The following is a 12,613-nucleotide window of genomic DNA, read 5'->3' on the forward strand; positions in this document are numbered from 1 at the left end:
CCCAACTTCTCTCTGCTGCTCCCTTCCCTCACTGCCTCCACCAAGTCCCACCTCAGCAGGCTTGGCTGTTCCTCCTCACACACTAAATCCTACAGGGTCAAGTCTACCCCCCACCTCCTCTCTCAGTTCCTCTGCTGCCACTACTGGCTCCACAAGAACTCAAAAGGAGTAGCTGCTCATTTGGCCTTTCCTTGAGTCTTTCTGTCTCTGGAGGATAAAACCCAAAGGGCAAGCAGCTAAAGAGAACAAGTGAGACAATCAAGAAAGCACTTGTAAAGAGCGCAGGTGGGCCAGCAGCAAGGAGAATACATGCAGAAGGCTAAGGTAAAGAATCCGGGAAACGAAACTACACAAATGTATTAACTGAAAAAAATCAACTCACCTTGGTGTTTGCAAGAACATACCTACAGTCATACAAGTCTCTCACCAATTACTTTTCTCCTTACGGCAACAAATTCATACACCTCACAGAATGAGTCTGACACCTTTACTTAAGGTTTCATAGTCACAATACATGGCATTAGCAGATGTGCTTCTTTGCTTTGCATCTTTAAACAAAGGCAAATTCTACAGAAGCATTTCATAACATGACTAAGAAAGATCAGGATTCTTAGTGCTTAACACTCTAGTCCTATGCAGAGCTGACTGGAAAAAAAATTCTCTAAATATACATGCCTGTTCTTCATTAGACGCACTTCCCTCTTCCGTGCAGCCTCTTCTGCTGGCTGGGTTGGAAGTGCTGGGGATGACGCCATGACTACGCCTGGTGCAATGGTGCTGGTAGGGGCCGTGCGAATCTGGTAGGTCTGCACATCTCCTGAGGCAGCTGAAAGACACAGGGGAACATGATGTCACTCTGATGACAGCAACATTAAATGTGGTGCAAAAAGCACCTTGTCGTCTAGCTAACTATGTACTCTGGGGTACAGTACCGGAGGGATGACCATCATCTGGGTCATCACTGCTGTCTCAGTCTTAGTTTATTAACGTATGCAAGGTTTGGGGCATTCCTGTTGAAGGAGTCTTCACTTGCGCTTGATAACTGGATTTTGTCTTGCTGTATTGCTATGCTTCTTTCTCCCTTAGTATCTTCCTTTTTACTTCCCTGTTTTTTGGGCAGCTTTAAGAAGACGAAGGATGGGGCAGACAGTTATTTCTAGCTATGCTCCAAATGTTGGTCTACAAAAGGAGAAACTGCATGTTTAAGTATTTGGTACAGAAAAAAGGGTGTAGAAAAGTAGCATTTACTCCAACAAGAGAGAGACAGCGCAAACTAGACACTCAACTTCACTGCTTCTCTAGAATGAACAAGGTCTTGGTTTCTTTTGTTTGTTTGTTGTAATCTAGAAGTGTGTTATATTTGCCTGAGCTCATAAGAAAATATAGTGCCACCTAAAGAAATCACACATCCTTAAGAACACTAAACCCAGAAGATCAATGCAACAATAGTATTTTTCTCGACTGTAGTTTCACTGATGCCCAGAGACCTCTTCGCTGGGTTAACTTTCAAATAACCTGCTTTACAATCATAAAAGCAGGGGTACACTTTTCTGTTATTTTTCATAATTTTAATACCCCCCCTCCCATTTTTGATAAACCAAAATATGTATTTTAATACAATAACCCCCCCCCCAACTTACTTAGTCAAAGTAGCCCTGCTTGCTCTAAGTGGAGGGCTAAGACCAAACGATCTCTTAAGGCACTTCCCTAAATTACTTTATGGTTCTAAGACTCAATGATTAAGTACTTGGTGACTAGTTACAAAAGCTGCAATAGGGAGAAATTATGACTTGCAATTGAAAGGAGGGAAAAATTACTAATAAAGAGTCCTGAAAGAATCAAACAACCTTCCTCCCTAACTTTAATGCTTCGCTTTAAATTTACTGTTGTTGCAGATGACTATCTAGGAGAACTCAGAACTCTGAAGTAGTATCAGCTTTTGCAGAACATACCAATAAAAAAAATCATGTGGACAAAATACAGGAAATATAGCATTGAAAACCAAAAATCAATATATTGTTTTAAGAAGTAAGCCCAAAATACCCACAGTTTTATCAATCTGAAAGGAAAGGCTCTCAGAAAATGCAACAAATAGCTTTGTCCAGAATTTCCTTTAATCATTTTGGAGACTTATTTGTGCCAAATCTGTTAATTGCTTCCTGACACATTTGAAGGAGTTAGGTTTGCAGCTTATATCTGCACGGAGAAAATGTTATACAGAATGACTGTTTGTGATGTTTCTCACCTTGTACAACAACTTGATTGCTGGGTACAAGTATCTGTTGTCCATCTGTGGTCTGTGCATATTGTAAAATGGTGGTGCCAGGTTGGGTTGCAGCTGCGTTGGTCATAGTCAATGTCTGGAGACCTTGTACTCCATCTGTGCCGTTGTTAGACAACTGTATTGCTCCTCCTTGGGTAATAGCAACTGAAGACGAAAAAAATGGAGACAGCATTTTAGACACTAATTTACTCATTAACTTACAGTATTAAACCTAGGTATGGAAGAATACTGATCTCAGTTAAATCCCTTGAGCCCTTATACACCCTCAAATCAGACACGTGACTTTAGTGTACATTAAAGAAATCATGCTTTCAAAGTAAGTTTTCAAGTTTTCATGAGACCCATTGCAGGGGGGGCAGGTGGGTGGCAAAAACCACAGCCTAAAACACAATTTAGTTTCTCTGATAAAACAGCGTCACACAGAAGAACTACCATCCTCCCCCAGGAATACTTTTTGTTAGTTAAGATTTTCTTCTTGGTTGGTTTAGATCTTTTCCTCAGTCCCTTCTTTTTTCTTCTCATCTGAAATTCCTCTCCTCTTCCATGCTTTATGCCCTTCAGTCTCCTCTGCTGCTATTGCTATCCATCTTGTGTTTCACTTTCTTCTTGCTTTGGCTTTTTTTTCTTCTGATTGTATCCCCCCTTCTCTACAACTTCCTCAGCACCTTCCTAGCAGTGTTTTCATTCATAAAGGTCCAGTATCACACTTTTTTTTTCCTTCAAGCGGTCTTACTTTGCTGGATATTTTTCCTTTCCTCAATCCTGCCATCCAGGTGAACTGAGACATCACCCCTCATTTGTGATTCCACAGAATTTCACTGTGTTCCTACATACAGACACATCAGAATCTCAAGTATCTGCACAAGCAGTTATTTTACAGTTATGGCAGGAAAGCAGAGTTAACGACATCAGTTTGTTACCTAAAATTAGGTAAGATATTAGGCAAAGTGGCCGAGTAGTAACCAGAGATACAAAATTTTCAAGAGATGTTAATAGAAAGATGTAAACAAGTAGTCCTTTCTCATTTTTGTATATTTAATACTGTGTGTGTTTGTGTGAGACAGCATGTGAATTCTAGCTTTACTGCTGTATCCTCAATCCTTTAAATCAAAGGACTACATCTATAAAATCTTATGAATAAAGAAAACATGGACACATATATTTATTACGCATTTTACATAAGGTTGATGAAGTTCTTATTTTTTCAGGACTTTCTAAAAATGTATTTGCAGACTGTAATATTTTCTCTATTGATGAGGTTACAATTTTGTGAATCAGCATTAATAATCTGCCAGGAAAAAAAGAAACTTCTGTATTACCTCATCTGGTTCCTGAAGTGAAAAAGTTTATAACAGCATTATGGTTAGTTTATATTTTGCCTCAGGATGCATTAGCTGCACTAACTGGCAAGCAGTCCCAGGAATGTTAATTGAACACTTCAAATACTTACAATAAGAATGTGTTTAAAAGGCATGGTTATCAAACAGTCAAATTAAAGTAATCTTATTTTCATCTCCTGCTTTGTCCTAGTCCAAACAGTTACAGAAATAATAGTTCTTCATCTTCTCATCCCCACTTACTAGCACCACTGAGAAATTCAGACTACATACTGTACTGCCCACTGCTGGTTTGGTAAATGGGAGTTGGCACCGTAACAGTGGCGATGGCAGGTGCTGCTGTTTCCTCTTCAGACTTTTCTTCTTCAATCCTTGGCACTCCTGGGGCGTCTGAGGACAAGTCATTCAAAATTTTTCTGGCAAAGACAGTGTGTTGTAGAGATTTTAATAAAAATCGAGAAAAAAAAAAAAAAGTCTATTTGATACATAATGCTGGATAAAACTGAAAAGTGCAGTAAGCCAGCAAGGAAAATATGGGTGCAGAATAAAAAACTCGCACTATCTTCAAACTCTTATTGGAGAGGATTGTTCAAAGTGCCATGCACAGACGGGCAAGGGAGCCAGTACAGAACAGCTGTGCTTATCAAAACACAAGATACAGGTGCTTCTCAACAGGTTCTTCTCAATGCAAGATACAGCTATTACAACCTTCCCTTTTTCTTAAAAACATGTTTCTTTCTCTCTCATCCATTTTTACTTGTTTCCTGCTTTTAGCCACATGAAGATTTGAAGAAAGCAAAGTATGTAAAAACCTGTCTCCTCACTTACATTAGGGGAACTGCTCCATCTCAGAGACCATAAAGACCTCAGCCAGACAGCTGAGTATAAAGGCAGACAGCACAAATGCTTGTAAAGAGCAACCAGCTTATAACGTAACACCTGCCCGGGAGGCAACACTGAGTGCTTGAGTAAAGTCACAGTTACATTTACAGGTGCCCTGCCTGAGAAAGCTGTGAGATTAGCATGGGTAAAGGAAAGAACAGTTCGTTTAATTACTTCCATGGGTTAATTATCCAAAGCCAAAACTAACATCATGGCTACAGGTCCCCACTGAACATGACTGTAAGACTGACCACAGCAGTTACTGCAATCAGCATCGTTTAGACCAAACACTGTCCCTCAGAAGACTGTCAAGCTCTTTTCACTGCTGGCTTAGTCTGTCACTGCAAAACACTACTTAGAACAACATTTTTTGTAATTCTGTGTTTTCCTGTGGACTCTCATTGCAACTCAAAGTGTGAAGCAAACACAGCTGTAGACCCCAAGCTCCAAGACAATACTCATTTCTTAAATAAGGCTCCTAAAGCTTTGGGAGCCAGAACATCTGTATGGTGCTGTTTGGGGAGAGCAGTCACTCTGCTGAGCAACTTGACAAACAGAGCTTTGCTGTTGCTGTTTTGATTCTGTGTGCATGCAAGAACCCCGGCATGTGAGGAGCAGCTGAGGGAACTGAGGCTGTTTATTCCGGAGAAAAGGAAGCTCAGGAGGGACCTTGAGGAGGCTCAGGGGAGACGTTTATTGTTCTCTCCAACTACCTGACAGGAGGCTGTAGGCAGGTGGGTTCAGTCTCTTCTTCCAGATAACAAGCAACAGGGCAAGAGGAAACAGCCTCAAGTACACCAGGGGAGGTTGAGATTGGATATTAGGGAAAAACTGTTCACGGAAAGGGTGGTCAAGCATTGGAACAGCTGTCCAGGGAGGTGGTAGAATCACCATCCCTGGGGGTGTTTAAAAAACATGTAGACATGGTGCTTAGGGATGTGGTTTAGTGATGGACTTGGCAGTCCTGGATTAACAGTTGGACTTGATGATCTCAAAGGCCTTTTCCAACCTACATGATTCTATGATTGCACAAGCCCTTCACTGTGCCAAGCACTACTTGGACAAATAAAAAATTCCCATCCAGAGAGTGTGCAACCTAGGTGCTAGACCAAAAAATCTGGAGGACAGAACAGCTGAAAATATGGACAGAGCAGGGAGGATGAGGAACAAAACCGAAGCAGCTCAAGATACAAAAGAAGAAACCACAGCTCATCACTTTTTAAGCTCATGTCAGATACGATCTGGTGGTTAAAACCTATCCTTGCCATCATAAAGATGGATTTAAGATAGGAGGTAAGGTGGCAGCTTTACAAATATAGGAGCTATGAACTGACATGGAGAACATCAAAGTGGAGTTTCTGAGGAAGAGATACAGCTTTCAATTCTGTGAACTTGTCTGCACCTATCTTGCCTCTGTAAGCAGTTACAGCAGGTTGAATAATGCCGACCAGGAATTCACTAAACACATCAGTATGGCTCAGCCTTTCTGACATGACCCCTACACAGGCCCAGAGTCTGAGCTACGTATACAGGTTTTACAATTACAATGTTTTGCTGAGTTAACAGGATCTGCTTTGAGGACAGAGGCTGTGGTGTGGCAACAGTGCATGCAAAGGAGTCCACTCAATGAGAAATGAGCATGCACAAGTACCCTCTTCTTAATTTTGCTGCTTGGTTACTTAGCTCTGTTGTCTCATGATAAACATGTACAGTAAAAGCAAGTGTCTCACTGGTGAAGCAGACTGCAAGAAAGTCTGTGGCAGCCTTGAAGTCAGCAACACTGCTCCTCACAAATAAAAGCATCTTCCCAGATCTATTATGGCTAGGGTTCTTCAACAGTGATTTTGACTATCTTCAGCAGAACGGCCTTGAAGGCTGCTGGAGAAGGTAAAAAATAATCTGCAAGTACTAAAAAAAACCCCGTTGAGATATGCTCAAGCCTACAGTCTCCCTCTGTATAAGGCTATGCTCATAAAGAAAAAAGGAGTGTCTGAGTTTTCTGAAGCAGGAGGAATGCACAGGTCGCTTAAAATCTGATGAACTCCAGAGCTGTTCCTTAATACTATTTAGCATGTATTAAGAATGAAAAGTGAGATTTAGTACAGCCAGGAAAAGATGTACAAGGGCTTAATTAATAAAGTAACATATGACTAACACCATGTGAAGGGGCATACCTCAGTTGCTCTTACCGCAGAAGTACTTGCCATGACAACTAAAGGTACTAGATGCCTATCACTACATTCAACTCCTACCCTGACTAGTTAAACTGTAAACACAACCAATTTTGCTCAAGCAGAAATTCTCTCTGAGCCACAGAACACCACGTGTTTATTGAAAATCTCACAGGAGAAAGGAATTAAGTTTTATTGCTGCTAGCATTTCAACAATAATGAAAAACAACACAGTTGATTTTTTGCAGAATACCAATTATATAGAAGCCACTTTCTTGCAAAGCTTCAGTGTCTCCCATGTATTAAGTATCCATTAAAGCTATCTCCAAGGCACCTAGCACAATAATACTGCAATGTTTCACAAATATGGCACTCAGCTTATCCTCAGCTCACTTCGGTCTTAACAAAGTGTAACAGCTGAGGTTTCTTCCTCCTCCTCCTCCTCCTCCTATCTGGTTCTCTCTTTACATCCTATTCCATGGGAAGTCATCGTAGAAGAGCGATTTCAGTTAAATGGTAAATCTAAAAATAACTATACAATCACACTGTCTCCCTCCCCATGTGAAGAACCCACCCATCAAGCAAAATGCTTCTGCTTTTAACCTCCATACCTGTAGGAGGGTCGTCTGGAAAGTATTTCTCTTCGTTTCTGTGAGTCTGTGACACTGTCTACTGATTCCTGTGAATCTTCACTTTCTGCTATAGTGGAGATCTGTAAATAAGAACAGCAATAAAACTTAACACGACACTTCCAATGTCTTTATTTTCAGGAAATGCTGACATCCTGTGAAACACGCTACAACCCAAGTATTCTACAGTGCTTCTGCCTAAGCAATGAACAGAAAGGGCAGGCTGTTTAGTAACAGATCCAGTGAAGAATGATCATGGTGAGTTATCTACCTGTGAGAATGTCCTTTATAATTTAAATACTCCAATAAGAAAATATAAACAGTAGTTCTACACACTTTTTGCTTTCCACGATCCCCTGTTTCCACTCATTTTAAGAAAACAAAGATTTTTATTTTTTTTAAGTAAAATTTAGGGAGAGAATAACTAAAACCAAACCAAGATAGAAACATTCAGAAACTAACAAAATAGTGAAGCTGAGAAACAGCAGTTTGTAAGTAATTAGGTATAGAGAGACTGCCTTTTGGCAGGAAGGGGGGATTGTCAGAAAAATGTCATACGTGATGATGCTAAGAAAAGACAAAGGTTTATGAAGGAAAACGGAAATGTTTACATCAATCATATTTGAATAATTTTAGATTTGAAGTGTGCCAAAAATTTTAAAACATCTCCAATACATAAAAGCAGAGACTGTTTTCCTAAAGACTATAGTCACATATGTGACAAATACACAAAAGCTAACAGTAGTTAGTGAATCGTAAAATGCCTGTGTGAGAAACATAGCTCACAGCCTGACATTTTATGCACTGTAGGGAAGATTCCTAAAGGCTCAAAAAGCTGGCTGGTGCCCAAATGTCACAGTTACCAGATAGGGGGCCTGAACATGTCCAGGGCTGACTGTGAACTACCAGGTTTTCAATATCCAAACAGGCTGGCTTTGCACTGAGCCAGGTGAATTCCACGCATGGTTTCATTGTCAGTCTTCCACCTCTGGGCTAGTAACTTGCTCATCTCCAATGAACTAAAACTCTAAACTTTTGATTCCAGTAGCTGAGGAGGGTAGAGCCTGCCACAAACTCAGCACTAAAGCTGACAAGGAGTAAACAAAGATGATTATCAGAATGGCCTAGTTTTAAATTATGCATGCTTTAGTATTTTTTAAAATAATATCCAGCTAAGTATCTGTATCAAATGTCTACTTTTAATGTTTACATTTTAAATTAAACTTTTGAGTTCAGTGCAATAAGAGCAAAGAAATGAGGTACAGTCCTTGCCCTGTGTAGCTGCTGTATGCCAAGCAATTTCTCTTTCTGCGTTCAGTAACACTGAGCTTAAAGTGGTTCAAAAAACCCAAAAGTTACAGGTTTCAAAGGTTTCAGACTACTTGTCTTCAAGCTACCTCATCATATCACATTACCTGTCTTACTTTACAGAAGAGAAAATGATAAAGCTTTACAAAGCAAACAATATTCAACAGGCAAATTTTAAAACCATTTTTAAGAGAGGACTGATAGGTTTATTTTAAGGACTATTAATGTACAGACATCTGTTCTATAAACCAATGCAAATATTTTCTCAATAGCAAAGACTCTCATCCCAGAATATCAGTCTCATTACTGATTAAAGATTACATTATAAAAAAAGAAATCTTTTTTGTTGACTTCAGAACAGCATGAACTCTTACTCAATAAAGATGTATGAAAATATAGAAGAGAGAAAAAGTAGAGTAATACTGTAAGAAAAACCATGAAGCTGTTAAACTCACCAACAACATTCTAGCCGGAGATGAAACTCAGCAATGTTTGAAAGTGAAAAGTGGTTAAACCAGAACAGGAAAAAAAAAACAGTCACAGAGTAGCAAATACTGTACAGATTTTGCCTTCAACATGCTCTTAAAGTCTATATAAGCAAAATCACAATCCAGGACACAAACACATTAGAAACCAGTGAACTGGCAGGACTATCACAAGGCCCAATTCACATATGAGGAATTTCTTCAGTCAGTACCTGAACTGTCTGGACCTGTGGAGACTGAATAACTGACGGCTGGGCAGCCTGAATTACTCCATGCACTTGAACTGTCTGCCCATTGGGCAGCTGAACTAAGGTCACCGTGGGTGCAGAAGACGTTGCGTGAGCTGCTGGCATAGATACCTGCAAAGAAGAGACAGTGAGCGTAAATTAGGTTATTGCAAAATCTTATTTCACTACCAAGAACGCTTTCTGGTGAAAGAATTAAGTCTCTTCTAGAGCCCAATTAGATGACCCAAATGTTACAGTGTAATACAAAACCCCCTGACCTGCCTAAGCCCAACATCTGACCTACTTTACAAATTAATCTAATGCAGAATTTCTGCAGGCTCAAAACATTGCTTGTAAAACCACTGACAAGAATGAGAAAAACACAACTACCTCTATTTTGAGGTAACCTAATAAAAACACATTATTACCTTTCGCCTACTTCAGTTAGATACTGATAGGACTTGGGTGTACTCCTACGGACGCTGCTGAGTCAAAGGCAGAAACATATGGGAGTGCAGCTATTTTTGTTCTCACTCAAGAAAATGCGAAGTGTTTGCCAGATGTAAGAAGTTAAATTTTTTAGGGAGCCATAGCTTTCAGACTTTCTAGACACAAACCGTATTAAGTAGCTGGCACAGTCCATTTAAGTGAGGAAAACTGACCATGTCTTCAGACACAAAACTTGTGGGTTTGCAGTGAAAACAAATGGTTTGTAGGCAGTTACTGTGATTCAGTGTAACGGGTCAACAGAAACCCTAGCCTTAAAGTTATTTCTGAGGAAAAATTGCCCACATTTTAAACCTTCAGTTCCTAAACGACTTTGTTTCTCCAGCATAGGCCTGGAGGCATAGTGGCTATGCCAACAGGGAAACGCTGAAGACTGCAGCACAGTTGGTACCACTGCATACATAGCCACGCATGTTCTGCGCAGGGGCTCCGAGGACAGCGACATCCATACTGAGCTGTTCAAATCACGCAGAGAAGGCTCACTCTGGCAAGTCACAAGAACTATTATGGGCGGCTAAAGGATGCTAGGTGGCTGGGCAGGTGCCCCAGTGTGCATCCAGAACGCAGCAGCTGTACGATGACACGATGCATGTGTTCGTGGCTGGGGGGCTCCTGACAGGTAGGAGGGTGCCAGGGCTGCCGCACCTGTGTACATGGCCCTCCGTCTGCACCTGACTTGCACCACCATAGCCCTCAGGGGAGGACTGCAGGCAAGCGTGAGCTGCTCTGGCAGACCTTAGGCAGGTCTTCTAGACACCCAGCTTCTGAAAATTTAACAATCCTCTGGTGTTCAACGGCATTTTCAAGAAATTTGATCCATGTAGCTACAATGCCAGAAGGGGCTGCACTGCTGTCCTATCTAATCTCAAAGAGCGTCTGTGTACTGGACGCAGAAGTAAATCCTCTGCTGTCCCTGTGAGCACGTGGTTCTCAGAAAGCTGCAATAGCTGATCTCTGAATTTCCATAAACATCCACTGCTTACAAGGGAACCTTGCTTAACAACAAAAATAAAGGGAATTACATGTAGACCTCTCTCCTCCACGTATGTCTCTCCCAAATCCACAAATCTGTGTTTGCCTTTACCTTCCTTTTTCAGGAAAACAGCTGCAGCATTACACGGTGGTACTTAACTCACATCTGAGAGAAACCCGGGCTGAGATTAACATGCGCGCACTTCCCTCTGGCAAATGATATTCCTTTACCAAGCAACCTTTTTAATAATGCATGTCTGACTAAACCGTCCCTGGCAATGACAGCAAAGCTGATCAACTGGAGGCCACTCTGTGGTCGGATTAAGCCAACAGCAGAGTGTAACTTCCGCAGATGTCTCTGACTCATACCTTGTGGAACTGGAACGAGTTTCCTTTTGACTCTGAAAACTACCCTGAACTCAGTAAAAATGCAGCAATTAAACTAAGCTTACAAGAGGGGTGACCTTACAAGAGATAATGGAAGAACTAAATTGACATAATTAGTTATTTAGATTTGTCTAAGCCTCCGAGGACACTCCCTAATGCCAAACACTGCCATTTCATGTATCAAAAATATTGTAATAATGTAACACCAATGTGAACAAGGCAAAGAATTATGTTTAGACTGTTCATCACCTTCACAAGGAATATAAAGCCAGGGGAACAGCTAAGGTGCAAATAATACAGTGAATGACAACAGAGGAAATCAGGAAAAACATAACATCATTCTTTGTGGTTCACATGGATTTTAACCATAGCTGTACAGATTTTTCTTACTTGGAAAAATTCTCATTCAAGTACCAGGGTAATTTTGCCCGAGTAAACTGCATTCAACCCACTACATACTTGTAAATTCAGCTGCCTGGAGGTTAGTATGTTAACACAAGAATTTAAAACATTCTTGCTTCTCTGGACTAAATCTTAATGCATAGCAAGCGAGAAGCAGTTTACTGGTTTTGCAAGAGTAATAAACTACTTCCACCCAGTTCACACTGAAGTGTTATTCGCACCACCTACATCCTGTGCCTAAGTTAGACAGTGAGAACACTGCCCAAAGAGGCAAGCTGGTGCAGGGCAGCTGGTGGCCTGTAAATTCACACTACAGCTTCACTCAACAAAATCACCCTGTGCATTTTAACAGCTCCAACCCCTATACTATCACTTGAATGGAAGTATAATAGCTCTGGTTTACCGAAAGGTGCAATGACTTTAATAATTTATAAAATGCTAAGTGATTTAACACTTGTGCCACTTACAAGACACTCAATTCCCCAAACTCCCGAGATATAAAAAACCTGTTTGTTCTTAGTGGACTGCAAACAGTTTTAAAATTAAATGGTTACAGAAGAGAGATGAACAAATTCTGTACTCATTTACACAATGGAGTTGCTTCTGCCAACCATCACTGTATCCAGGAATGAAACCAGGTTCCAAAATTAGAGATGTAGCTGGGATTGCATTTCTTGTCTCTCCAAAATAACTGGAGGATAATAAACGATCTACTACTGTCTCTCTAAACAGCCAACAATTCTGTGAAATTCTGGTGACAACAGGATAACATGAGCTGTCAAATGCCAGCTTGTTCCACTTGATTATAATGTTTATAATACTAATCCTTTCTGGTAAGATGCTGTATTTGCTGCATTATTTATCTATATTTTTGGTTTCTTCTCTTCAGAATTAAACTGACTGCTATAGACAAGTTTCTAACAAAAAGCATAACAGCAAAACAATCCAGTCAATATGAAAAAGACAGTAAATTACATGTTTTGAAAAAAATACCTTTCAGTGTATGGTTGTGGTAAAGAATG

The 12,613-nt window shown here is 40.4% G+C and overlaps 1 protein-coding gene across 4 annotated transcripts in view; it reads right to left on the reverse strand.

Annotated features, from left to right (window-relative positions):
• Positions 1-12,613, reverse strand: part of CREB1 (cAMP responsive element binding protein 1) — a 40,875-nt gene that overhangs the window by 8,507 nt on the left and 19,755 nt on the right. For 3 of the 4 annotated variants that reach the window (XM_056348657.1, XM_056348656.1, XM_056348658.1), the window contains 5 exons: positions 9,309-9,455; positions 7,286-7,386; positions 3,895-4,037; positions 2,246-2,428; positions 676-826 (listed from right to left, as the gene is read on the reverse strand). In XM_056348657.1, coding sequence (XP_056204632.1) covers positions 676-826; positions 2,246-2,428; positions 3,895-4,037; positions 7,286-7,386; positions 9,309-9,455 — 725 coding nt within the window. Of the gene's footprint in view, positions 1-675; positions 827-2,245; positions 2,429-3,894; positions 4,038-7,285; positions 7,387-9,066; positions 9,209-9,308; positions 9,456-12,613 lie in introns of those variants that run through there. The other variant, XM_056348659.1, reaches the window with a different exon arrangement.

Source organism: Falco biarmicus, chromosome 8 (assembly GCF_023638135.1).
Source record: "Falco biarmicus isolate bFalBia1 chromosome 8, bFalBia1.pri, whole genome shotgun sequence".
Lineage (NCBI taxonomy): Eukaryota > Metazoa > Chordata > Aves > Falconiformes > Falconidae > Falco > Falco biarmicus.